This window comes from Mustelus asterias, chromosome 1 (genome assembly GCF_964213995.1).
Source record: "Mustelus asterias chromosome 1, sMusAst1.hap1.1, whole genome shotgun sequence".
Taxonomy (NCBI): Eukaryota; Metazoa; Chordata; class Chondrichthyes; order Carcharhiniformes; family Triakidae; genus Mustelus; species Mustelus asterias.
In genome coordinates this window covers 96,670,113-96,683,013 of record NC_135801.1, presented here as the reverse complement: position 1 = coordinate 96,683,013, position 12,901 = coordinate 96,670,113, and the positions used below count along the sequence as shown (strand labels likewise).

Here is a 12,901-nt window from a genome sequence, read left to right as displayed (position 1 = left end):
GTCGATGGCGCCAAAAACGGCGGCCGCTGCAGGTCGCACGTGTCTTGCGACTCCGTCGTTAGGAATGGCGACGCTCTGGAATCGCACGTGGTGGAAGACCTCGAAGACGCTGAAGACAGGGAGACCGGCTCCGGGGAATCACACGCCGCACTGCTATGTTTGGAGGGTGGTTTGGTCCTGCAGACTTTTGAATAATGCCCCTTCTTGCCACAGGCGGAGCACAATACCGCTTTAGCTGAACATCGCTGCCGAGGGTGTTTCACCCCCCCACAGAAGTAACACCGCGGGCCTCCTGGAGCTGCTGCCGTCGTCAGGTCCGAGGCTGGAAACGCAAGCGCGCAGTTTTTCAAAACCGCTGAATAAAGTGGAGTCTGCGGCTGCACCTGCCACAATGTCCCCTCGTGGTCGTCGGGGTACATCTCCAGACTTTTGGAGGCCGTTTCTAGAGCGTCAGCTAACTCTATGGTTTTAGTGAGATTGAGGTTACCTTGCTCTAGCAGCCGAAGGCGAATGTACGACGAGCCGATTCCCGCCACGAACGCATCTTGAACTAGGTCGCTCATATACTGGGCTGCCGACACTGGCTTGCAGTTGCAGGCTCTGGCTAGCCGCTGAAGTTCACACAGGTACTGTTCTGTCATTTCGCCGGGCTGCCGCCATCGAGTGGCTAGAAGGTGTCGAGCATGGATCTCATTCGGCGGTTTGTTGTATCGCTTTTTGAGAAGCTCAATGGCCCCTTTGTAGTCTTGGGCCTCACGGATCGCTAAGTATACAGTGTCACTTACCCTCGCGTGGAGGACCCGCAGTCTGTCGGCGTCGTTTTGAACCACTGTGGAGGCGTCGAGGTAATCTTGGAAACACTTCAACCAATGGTCGAAAGTGTTCAACGCTCCCGCCGCACGTGGAACCAACGTAAGCCGCTCGGGTTTCAGCATTTGCTCCATGGTTTTCTTTTGTTTTTGTCAAAAAAAATTTTGTTGGTAATAAAATTGATGCGCGATAAATCACACGGGAGGCTGGATGTACCCGGGAAATAAAGGCTTTTATTACCAACAATAACGGAGCTACTATATACAATATACAATCCCAGACTAAAGGGTCACCAGGCAGAGCCTTTATACCTCTCCCGGAAGGCGGAGCCAACTGGAGTGTACCATAGGACTATATTAACAGGTAGAACAGCCCAACCCTAACCCCAACAGTAACATATCTACAGACTCATAGTGCTGGCCAAACCATGGCTCAGCACTCCTGGTGGTAACCAACAATGATTCACCACAATCAGCCTTGGCAATTTTTGAGAAAGCACAAATGAAAATATTTCAATCACTCACTGAGAAACTTCATAGAGGCATCTTCCCCAATCTTATCAAAATGTGTAAACAGTGAAAGTAATGTGTTCAAATATAAACCTCCTGGACTTTTTTGAAAAACTTGTCAACAACTGGAAATATATGAAATAATATATATGCAATTTTGAAAGATTGCAAAACAATTCTGGGGGTGAAGGGGAAGAGAACTGGAAATTAAATGCTAATTTGATACATGTATTGTTCACATGAATTAAGATGTGAAGATGCTGGCGTTGGACTGGGGTGGGCACAGAAAGAAGTCTCACAACACCAGGCCAAAGTCCAACAGGTCCACCTGAAATCATGAGCTCGCAGAGCGCCGCTCCCCCCTCAGGTAAGGAAGGAGCAGCGCTCCGAAAGCTTGTGACTCCAAACAAGCCCGCTGGACCTCAACCGGTCTTGTGAGACCTCTTATTGTGCACATGAATTAAGAAATAACACTCAAGCAATGCAATGCAAAACAAATCTTAACTGGAATTAATTTATCCTATTTTTCAAGCATGTGCAATCAATACAAATTAGCAATTAAGCAAATCCAACTCTGACCTTAAGCCAAATGCAAAAAAAAGAAAAAATGAATTCTATTCAGAGCTTTACAACTGCAGCATTCATTTAAAATAAATATATGACAGCACAACACTTTTCTTTGAAGTTAATTTTGAGAAACTTTCTCCAATCACTACGGTAGAGTAAAATTTGGGTTAGGGAGGAAGTCCTTGTGCTTTCATTTTCACTGGGACATGTCCCACAGCACTAGCGCAGGCCTTTGAAACAGCCAGCTTCAGGTCCTGGGTGCACCTGCAGCTGCCTCCACATTTCTTTCATCAGCTGGCCTAACTCCAGCCTGCACCCGGCCCCCAGCAATGACAATCCTTATTTTGCAGGCACTTTCTCCAGAGGCGGGCGCACTCCCCCTACCCACCTCAAGGATGAAAATCCAGGTCATCATGTCTGACTAACCCAACCCAAGAAAAAAAACAAGTGGAGGAACTTTCTGTCTCTTTTCAATACTTTGTAAAATTAATCCAAAAAAACTATTTAAATCTGTAATCACAAAATGAATTACCAGTCAAGCTATTCAGCGTGCCTTGTGAAAATGCCCTTACATCAATGGTGCAACATGTTGGCACCAGAATATCAAACATTTGAAACAAAATAATTGTCTGGATGAGCATTCAAATTTGGGATTTCTGGCAGTGCTCTTGTCTAAAATGGTCAATTCCTGAACAGCATGCAGGCCAATAATAGGATTTGAAAAACCAACTGAACAACTTATTGACATCTCCTGTCACTAACTCTGAAAATTTGAAATTTCAGGTTTCTGCATAGGAGAGGTAGTATTGATAAAAAAGAAAGCATTGGACAAAATAACAGCTCAATCTAAATCTGGTGCAGATTTTTGCAGAAAACTTAAATTAACTATAAATACATACATTATAACAGATATCTTTTAGTTACAAATACAATTGCTTAAGGTAATCACAGTGCTTTATGTCTTTACGTAAACTTGACCTTTATTGCTTACTATAGCTGTCCTTATTACAACAATCTGAGGTCCCTATCTGCTTGAAGACGACGACCATCATCCCGGTACCTAAGAAAAACCAAGCAGCGTGTCTTAATGACTATCGGCTGGTGGCTCTGACATCCATCATTATGAAGTGCTTTGAAAGGTTAGTCACGGCACGAATCAATTCCAGCCTCCCAGACTACCTGGATCCACTACAGTTTGCCTGCCGCCGCAACAGGTCCACAGCAGACGCCATTTCCCTGGCCCTTCACTCAACCCTGGAACACCTAGATAACAAGGACACCTATGTCAGACTCCTATTTATTGACTACAGCTCAGCCTTCAACACTATTAATCCACGAAACTCATCGCCAAACTCCATGGCCTGGGCCTCAGCACCTCCCTCTGTGACTGGATCCTGAACTTCCTAACTCACAGACCATAACCACGATCATCCTCAACACCGGTGCCCCACGAGGCTGTGTTCTCAGCCCCCTACTATACTCCTTATACACCTATGACTGTGCGGCCAAATTTCCCTCCAATTCGATTTTCAAGTTTGCTGACGACACCACTGTAGTGGGTCAGATCTCAAACAATGACGAGACAGAGTACAGGAATGAGATAAAGAATCTGCTGAACTGGTGCGGCAACAATAATCTCTCCCTCAATGTCAACAAAATGAAGGAGATTGTCATCAACTTCAGGAAGCGTAAAGGAGAACATACCCCTGTCTACATCAATGGGGACGAAGTAGAAAGGGTCGAGAGCTTCACATTTTTAGGTGTCCAGATCACCAACAACCTGTCCTGGTCCCCCCATGCCGACACTATAGTTAAGAAAGCCCACCAATGTCTCTACTTTCTCAGAAGGCTAAGGAAATTTGGCATGTCAGCTACAACTCTCACCAGCTTTTACAGATGCACCATAGAAAGCATTCTTTCTGGTTGTATCACAGCTTGGTATGGCTCCTGCTTTGCCCAAGACCGCAAGGAACTACAAAAGGTCATGAATGTAGCCCAATCCATCATGCAAACCAGCCTCCCATTCATTGACTCTGTCTACACTTCCCGCTGCCTCGGCAAAGCAGCCAGCATAATTAAGGACCCCATGCACCCCGGACATTCTCTCGTCCACCTTTTTCCTTTGGGAAAAAGATACAAAAGTCTGAGGTCACGTACCGACAGACTCAAGAACAGTTTCTTCCCTGCTGCTGTCAAACTTTTGAATGGACTTACCTTGCATTAAGTTGATCTTTCTCTACACCCTAGCTATGACTGTAACACTACATTCTGCACTCTGTGAGTTTCCTTCTCTATGAACGATATGTTTTTGTCTGTATAGCGCACAAGAATCAATACTTTTCACTGTATGTTAATACGTGACAATAATAAATCAAATCAAATATATGACCTGACCTCAGTCCTGTCCCTTACAAAGGATAGGTCTGCCACAGGATCAACACAAAAGTAAACTTGACAGCTTTGCAAAGGTCATATGGTACAAATACTCAATTTTAAAAATCTCTTTCTAACAGCCTTTTCAGTTAATCCAACAAATTTACTTGAAATTAGTCAATAGTGCAAAGAGTTGCAATTCACAAGCAGGTGACACCAGTGCACCACTAAATTAGGAGGTGTCCAAAAGATTTTTGTTCAGCGACAGGGCTCCAGGTGGGAGAAGCACCCAAACTTAAATCAGTGTGCCATTTCATTTAATTTTTAAAAATCAGATCTAATGGAACGTGGGTGTCCTGACTTCAGTTTGGTCTATCAATAAGGAAAAAGCATTTGAAAAAACATTTTGTAAAGCTTCAGACTCAAAAAATCCAAACAACCAAAAAATATTATTACCATGAACCTGTTTGTTGGCTTCCAAGGTCAAGCTGGTAGCAATGGGGCCATCGTTTAATCCAAAAAAAAGTTTGCCAAGCGGTCGCTAGCCACCCAAGTCCGAGAGTGAAGTAACCAGAAGATTTTAAAAATGTAAAATACTCACTATATCTTGGACAAAGTCACACTATGAAATGGTGCTAGTAAAATCAGAGACCAAAATAAATCTGCTAACCATGATCATAAAGATCCGTTGGAATTTCTTGATCATGTAATAAGAAATTATGATATTGAAAGTCTGATGCTGATGGGAAAGATCGATGCAATCAAAGGATAAACTTTATAAAGAATTATAAACAGAAAATGTTGGAAATCTCAGCAGGTCTGGTAGCATCTATAGAGAGAGAAACAGAGTTAACATTTTGAATCTGTATGACTCTTCAGTTTACAGTATCTACCTTGCCAGCTCACCTCTTCAGAGGTGAGCTGGCAAGGTGGATACAAAACTGGCTCAGTCAAAGAAGTCATGATGTGGAAATGGCGGTGTTGGACTGGGGTAAACACAGTAAGGAGTCTAACAACAGTCTTTAATCTGGTGTTGTTAGACTCCTTACTCAGTCAAAGAAGACAGAGGGTAGCAGGGTGCGTTTCTGAATGGAGAGCTGTGACAAGTGGCGTTCCTCAGGGATCAGTGCTGGGACCTTTGCTGTTTGTAATAGATATAAATGATTTGGAGGAAAATGTGACTGGTTTGATTAGCAAGTTTGCGGACGACACAAAGGTTGGTGGATTTGCGGATAGCGGTGAGGACCATCAGAGGATACAGATCAGTTGGAGACTTGGGTGGAGAGATGGCAGATGGAGTTTAATCCTGACAAATGTGAGGTAATGCATTTTGCAAGGTCTAATACAGATAGGAAATATACAGTAAATGGCAGAACCCTTAAGAGTATTGATAGGCAAAGGGATCTGGGTGTACAGGTACACAGGTCACTGGAAGTGGCAATGCAGGTGGAGAAGGTAGTTAAGAAGGCATACGGCATGCTTGCCTTCATCGGCCAGGGCATTGAGTTTAAAAATTGGCAAGTCATGTTGCAGCTTTATAGAACCTTAGTTAGGCCGCACTTGGAATATAATGTTCAATTCTGGTCTCCACACTATCAGAAGGATGTGGAGGCTTTGGAGAGGGTACAGAAAAGATTTACCAGGATGTTGCCTGGTATGGAGGGCATTAGCTATGAGGGAAAAACTTGGTTTGTTCTCACTGGAACGACGGAGGTTGAGGGGCAACCTGATAGAAGTCTACAAGATTATGACAGGCATGGACAGAGTGGAAAGTCAGAAGCTTTTTCCCAGGGTGGAAGAGTCAATTACTAGGGGGCACAGGTTTAAGGTGCGAGGGGCAAGGTTTAAAGGAGATATACGAGGCAGTTTTTTTTACAAAGAGAGTAGTGGATGTCTGGAACTCGTTGCCGGAGGAGGTAGTGGAAGCGGATATGGTAGTGACTTTTAAGGGGCGTCTTGACAAATACATGAATAGGATGGGAATAGAGGGATATAGTCCCCAGAAGGGTTGGGGATTTTAGTTCAGTCGGGCAGCATGGTCGGTGCAGGCTTGGAGGGCTGAAGGGCCTGTTCCTGTGCTGTAATTTTCTTTGTTCTTTCTTTCTAGAATCCCTACAGTGCAGGAGGCCATTTGGCCCACTGAGATTGCTTCAACTCTCTGACATCATATTTTACCCATGCCCTCTCTTCCACCCTATCCCAGTAACCCCACATTATCCAGACTCAAAACGTTAACTCTGTTTTTCTCTCCACAGATACGGTCAGACCTGCTGAGATTTCCAGCATTTTCTGTTTATATTTCACATTTCCAGCATTCAGAGCATTTTGCTTTTATTTTGCTCATTCTAAAGAGCCTCACAAGCTGAATGAATGTAGCAAGCACTAACAAAGATTATCCACACCCCCCGAGCACGATTAACATCGAGGTCCATGGTCACCAATGCCCTTTCAGGGAGAAAGAAATCATTCACTCTATTTCTCTATCAGAAACAAACACAGGTCCTTCCTCACTGGTCTTGGGTGAGAAAACCACGTCTATTCCAGGTTATGCTGGAAACAGACAGCAGGTGTGTCAGAATGTGATGGGGAGAGGAGAGTGGGAATGAGGATGATCCACAGCATCAACCTGACCCTCTGGGTGCTGAGCTGTTCGCTGCAGTGAAATTCTGCCCCAGTTACACTGGGCAGCCCACCCATTTACTGCCATTCATTTCTCTTTCCTGAAAGAATCCACCCAGAGCCAGGACGGCCCAGGCCCGGACTCGGACTCGGCCGGAGGACGGGCCCCTCAATGTCCAAACCCCGTCCCCCCCGGGTCCGGACTCACCCTGGCCTCCCGCTCCAGCTCCGAGTGCAGCTTGGAGCCGCGAAGCCGCTGCACGATGTGAGCGATGGTGACCGAGAGCTGCCGGTGCAGCGAGTCCGACTCCATCTTCCGCCGCCTGCTCCGTTACCCGGGCAACCAACCGTCAGAGCGGAGCGCGCCTTCCACCGCGCGCGAGCCCGCGCACGGGACACTGAGGTGGCAGCTTCCCACCGTGAACCCCACCACCCCGCACCGCGAACCCCAACACCCGCACCGCGAACCCCAACACCCGCACCGCGAACCCCACCCCCCCGCACCGCGAACCCCACCCCCCCGCACCGCGAACCCCACCACCCCGCACCGCGAACCCCACCACCCCGCACCGCGAACCCCACCACCCCGCACCACGAACCCCACCACCCCGCACCGCGAACCCCACCACCCTGCACTGTAAACCCCACCACCCTGCACTGTAAACCCCACCACCCCGCACCGCGAACCCCACCACCCCGCACCGCGAACCCCATCACCCCGCACCGCGAACCCCACCACCCCGCACCGCGAACCCCATCACCCCGCACCGCGAACCCCATCACCCCACACCGCGAACCCCACCACCCTGCACTGTAAACCCCATCACCCCGCACCGCGAACCCCGCACCGCGAACCCCACCACCCTGCACTGTAAACCCCACCACCCCGCACCGCGAACCCCACCACCCCGCACCGCGAACCCCACCACCCTGCACTGTAAACCCCATCACCCCGCACCGCGAACCCCACCACCCCGCACCGCGAACCCCACAACCCCGCACCGTAAACCCCACCACCCCGCACCGCGAACCCCACCACCCCGCACCGCGAACCCCACCACCCCGCACCGTAAACCCCACCACCCCGCACCGCGAACCCCACCACCCCGCGAACCCCACCACCCTGCACTGTAAACCCCATCACCCCGCACCGCGAACCCCACCACCCCGCACCGCGAACCCCACCACCCTGCACTGTAAACCCCACCACCCCGCACCGCGAACCCCACCACCCCGCACCGCGAACCCCACCACCCCGCACCGCGAACCCCACCACCCCGCGCCGTGAACCCCACCACCCCGCACCGCGAACCCCACCACCCCGCACCGCGAACCCCACCACCCCGCACCGTAAACCCCACCACCCCGCACCGCGAACCCCACCACCCCGCGAACCCCACCACCCTGCACTGTAAACCCCATCACCCCGCACCGCGAACCCCACCACCCCGCACCGCGAACCCCACCACCCTGCACTGTAAACCCCATCACCCCGCACCGCGAACCCCACCGCCCCGCACCGCGAACCCCACCACCCCGCACCGCGAACCCCACCACCCCTCACCGCAAACCCCACCACCCCGCACCGCGAACCCCACCACCCCGCACCGCGAACCCCACAACCCTGCACTGTAAACCCCATCACCCCGCACCGCGAACCCCACCACCCAGCACCGCGAACCCCACCACACCGCACCGTTATCCCCACCACCCCGCACCGCGAACCCCACCACCCCGCACCGCGAACCCCACCACCCTGCACTGTAAACCCCATCACCCCGCATCGCGAACCCCACCACCCCGCACCGCGAACCCCACCACCCTGCACTGTAAACCCCATCACCCCGCACCGCGAACCCCACCGCCCGCACAGCGAACCCCACCGCCCCGCACCGCGAACCCCACCACCCCGCACCGCAAACCCCACCACCCCACACCGCGAACCCCATCACCCCGCACCGCGAACCCCATCACCCCACACCGCAAACCCCACCACCGCGAACCCCACACCGCGAACACCATCACCCCGCACCGCGAAGCCCATCGCCCTGCACCGTGAACCCCATCGCCCCGCACCGCGAACCCCATCGCCCCGCACCGCGAACCCCACCACCCCGCACCGCGAACCCCACCACCCCGCACCGCAAACCCCATCACCCCGCACCGCGAACCCCATCACCCCGCACCGCGAACCCCATCACCCCGCACCGCGAACCCCATCACCCCGCACCGCGAACCCCATCACCCCGCACCGTGAACCCCATCACCCCCCACCGCGAACCCCACCACCCCGCTCCGCAAACCCCACCACCCCGCACCGCAAACCCCACCACCCCGAACCGCGAACCTCACCACCCCGCACCGCGAACCCCACCACCCCGCACCGCAAACCCCATCACCCCGCACCGCGAACCCCACCACCCCGCACCGCGAACCCCACCATCCCGCACCGCAAACCCCACCACCCCGCACCGTGAACCCCACCACCCCGCACCGCAAACCCCACCAACCCGCACCGTGAACCCCATCACTCCGCACCGCAATCCCCACCACCCCGCACCGCGAACCCCACCACCCCGCACCGTGAACCCCATCACCCCGCACTGCAAACCCCATCACCCCGCACCGTGAACCCCATCACCCCGCACTGTAAACCCCACCACCCCGCACCGTGAACCCCATCACCCCGCACCGTAAACCCCATCACCCCGCACTGTAAACCCCATCACCCCGCACTGTAAACCCCATCACCCCGCACCGCAAACCCCACCACCCCGCACTGTAAACCCCATCACCCCGCACCGCAAACCCCACCACCCCGCACCGTAAACCCCATCACCCCGCACTGTAAACGCCATCACCCCGCACTGTAAACCCCATCACCCCGCACTGTAAACCCCATCACCCCGCACCGCAAACCCCACCACCCCACACCGTAAACCCCATCACCCCGCACCGCAAACCCCACCACCCCGCACTGTAAACCCCATCACCCCACACCGCGAACCCCACCACCCCGCACCGTAAACTCCATCACCCCGCACCGCGAAACCCATCACCCCGCAAACCCCACCGCCCCACACCGAACCCCATCACCCCGCACCGTGAACCCCATCACCCCGCACCGCGAACCCGATCACCCCGCACCGTGAACCCCATCACCCCGCACCGCGAACCCCATCACCGCGAACCCCATCACCCCGCACCGTGAACCCCATCACCCCGCACCGTAAACCCCATCACCCCGCGAACCCCACCGCCCCACACCGCGAACCCCATCACCCCGCACCGCGAACCCCACCACCCCGCACCGCGAACCCCACCACCCCGCACTGCAAACCCCACCACCCCGCACCGCGAACCCCACCACCCCGCACCGCGAACCCCACCACCCCGCACCGCAAACCCCATCACCCCGCACCGCGAACCCCACCACCCCGCACTGCAAACCCCACCACCCCGCACCGTGAACCCCATCACTCCGCACCGCAAACCCCACCACCCCGCACTGTAAACCCCACCACCCCGCACCGCGAACCCCACCACCCCGCACCGTGAACCCCATCACCCCGCACTGCAAACCCCATCACCCCGCACTGTAAACCCCACCACCCCGCACTGTAAACCCCATCACCCCGCACTGTAAACCCCATCACCCCGCACTGTAAACCCCATCACCCCGCACTGTAAACCCCACCACCCCGCACTGTAAACCCCATCACCCCGCACTGTAAACCCCATCACCCCACACCGCGAACCCCACCACCCCGCACTGTAAACCCCATCACGCCGCACTGTAAACCCCATCACCCCACACCGCGAACCCCACCACCCCGCACCGTAAACTCCATCACCCCGCACCGCGAAACCCATCACCCCGCGAACCCCACTGCCCCACACCGCGAACCCCATCACCCCGCACCGTGAACCCCATCACCCCGCACCGCGAACCCGATCACCCCGCACCGTGAACCCCATCACCCCGCACCGCGAACCCCATCACCCTGCACCGTGAACCCCATCACCCCGCACCGTGAACCCCATCACCGCGAACCCCATCACCCCGCACCGTGAACCCCATCACCCCGCACCGTAAACCCCATCACCCCGCGAACCCCACCGCCCCACACCACGAACCCCGCACCGCGAACCCCATCACCCCGCACCGCGAACCCCATCACCCCACACCGCGAACCCCATCACCCCGCACTGTAAACCCCACCACCCCGCACTGTAAACCCCACCACCCCGCACTGTAAACCCCACCACCCCGCACTGTAAACCCCATCACCCCGCACTGCAAACCCCATCACCCCGCACTGTAAACCCCATCACCCCGCACTGTAAACCCCATCACCCCGCACTGTAAACCCCATCACCCCGCACTGTAAACCCCATCACCCCGCACTGTAAACCCCACCACCCCGCACTGTAAACCCCATCACCCCGCACTGTAAACCCCACCACCCCGCACTGTAAACCCCATCACCCTGCACTGCAAACCCCACCACCCCGCACTGTAAACCCCATCACCCCGCACTGTAAACCCCATCACCCCGCACTGTAAACCCCATCACCCCGCACTGCAAACCCCACTGCAACACCCCTACACCCATCTCCCTACACTGTAACACCCCTACCCTGTCTCCCAGCACTGCAATCCCCACTACAACACCCCCATCTTCCTGCACTGCAAATCCCACTAACACCCCTATCACTATCTCCCTGCACTGCAAAAAACCTTACCCCCTCCTCAGCACTGCAAAACCATTACCCTCTTCCAAAACTGCAAAACCTTTACCCCAATGCCACACCCCTACCCCCATCTCTCGGCACTGCAAATCCCCTACACTGCAAACCCCACTGCAACACCTGTACCCCATCTCACGGCACTGCAGAACCGCCCCCATTCCCTTCCCTTACACTGCAAAACTCATACACCACCCTGCTTTGTAAACCCCACCCAGAATCAGCGAAATGCTTATCTATCCTCCCCCAGCACTGCAAAATCCCTACCCACCACCCACAGCACTGCAAAACCCTTAAAACCCTTATCCTCATCTCAAAGCTCTGCAACACCTTTACAACCTCCCCCACCATTGCAGAAATCCTACCCCCACCTCCTGGCATTGCAAAACCCCTAACACCCTCCCCCAGCACTACAATTTATCGCCGTTCCTTCACTGAAGCTGGATCAAAATCCTACTGCTCACAATGCGGTCTCCTCTACATTGCAGACTGATGACTGCTTTGTGGAACATGTCCATTGATGACCCTGAGCTACCTGTCACTTATCATTTCAATTCTCTACTTTACTCCTACTCTGACCTTCCTGTTCTTGTCCTGCTACAGTGTTCCAAGAAGTTCAATGCAAACTCAAGGAACATCATCTCAGCTTTCTACTCAGCACTTTACAGCCTTCTGGACACAACATTGAGTTCAATGATTTTATATCATTACATTTGCCTCCATTTAGTTTCTTTTTTTTCCTGGTTCTGTTTTCTCTTGTTGCTTTCTTTATCCCTTGACTTTGTATTTGGACCGCTGCTGTGCCCACTTCATTCGGACACATCTTTTGTTTCTTCACTTTACCCTTAACCACTTCATTTGGCTTCTTGTACCCTGAAACCTTTTATTGTTTAACCTCTCCTGCCTCCATCCTATCACAGACCTCCCCTTTTGTTCTGCTTCTCGCTCCCCATTTCACTTGCTTAAAATCTATTATATTTCTATATTTCCCTGATTCTGATGAAGGGTTATTGATTGAAACATTCACTCGGTTTCCCTCCACAGATGCTGAGTATTTCCTACATTTTGTGTTTATATTTCAGATATCCAGCATCTGCAGTATATTGCTTTTTTATTTGGGTTGGGGGTGTTGCCTGATTGTCAATAGGAGGGATTTGACTTTTTGCCCAGGGACAGATAAAATCGTCTTTGCACTTGTCAGTAGGTCAGATTCTGAAGTCTTATCTCCACATCTTAGTGGGAGATAAGAGAACAAAGAGAAGTAGCCTGCAGCA

The 12,901-nt window shown here is 53.2% G+C and overlaps 1 protein-coding gene across 1 annotated transcript in view; it reads right to left on the bottom strand.

Moving 5' to 3' along the window:
- tbc1d19 (TBC1 domain family, member 19) overlaps window positions 1–7,219 on the bottom strand; it is a 70,837-nt gene extending 63,618 nt beyond the window's left edge. Inside the window, exon 1 of the mRNA XM_078218400.1 lies at window positions 7,087–7,219. Coding sequence (XP_078074526.1) covers window positions 7,087–7,191 — 105 coding nt within the window. The 5' untranslated portion in view covers window positions 7,192–7,219. The remainder of the gene's footprint in view (window positions 1–7,086) is intronic.
- Window positions 7,220–12,901: the final 5,682 nt, after the last annotated feature.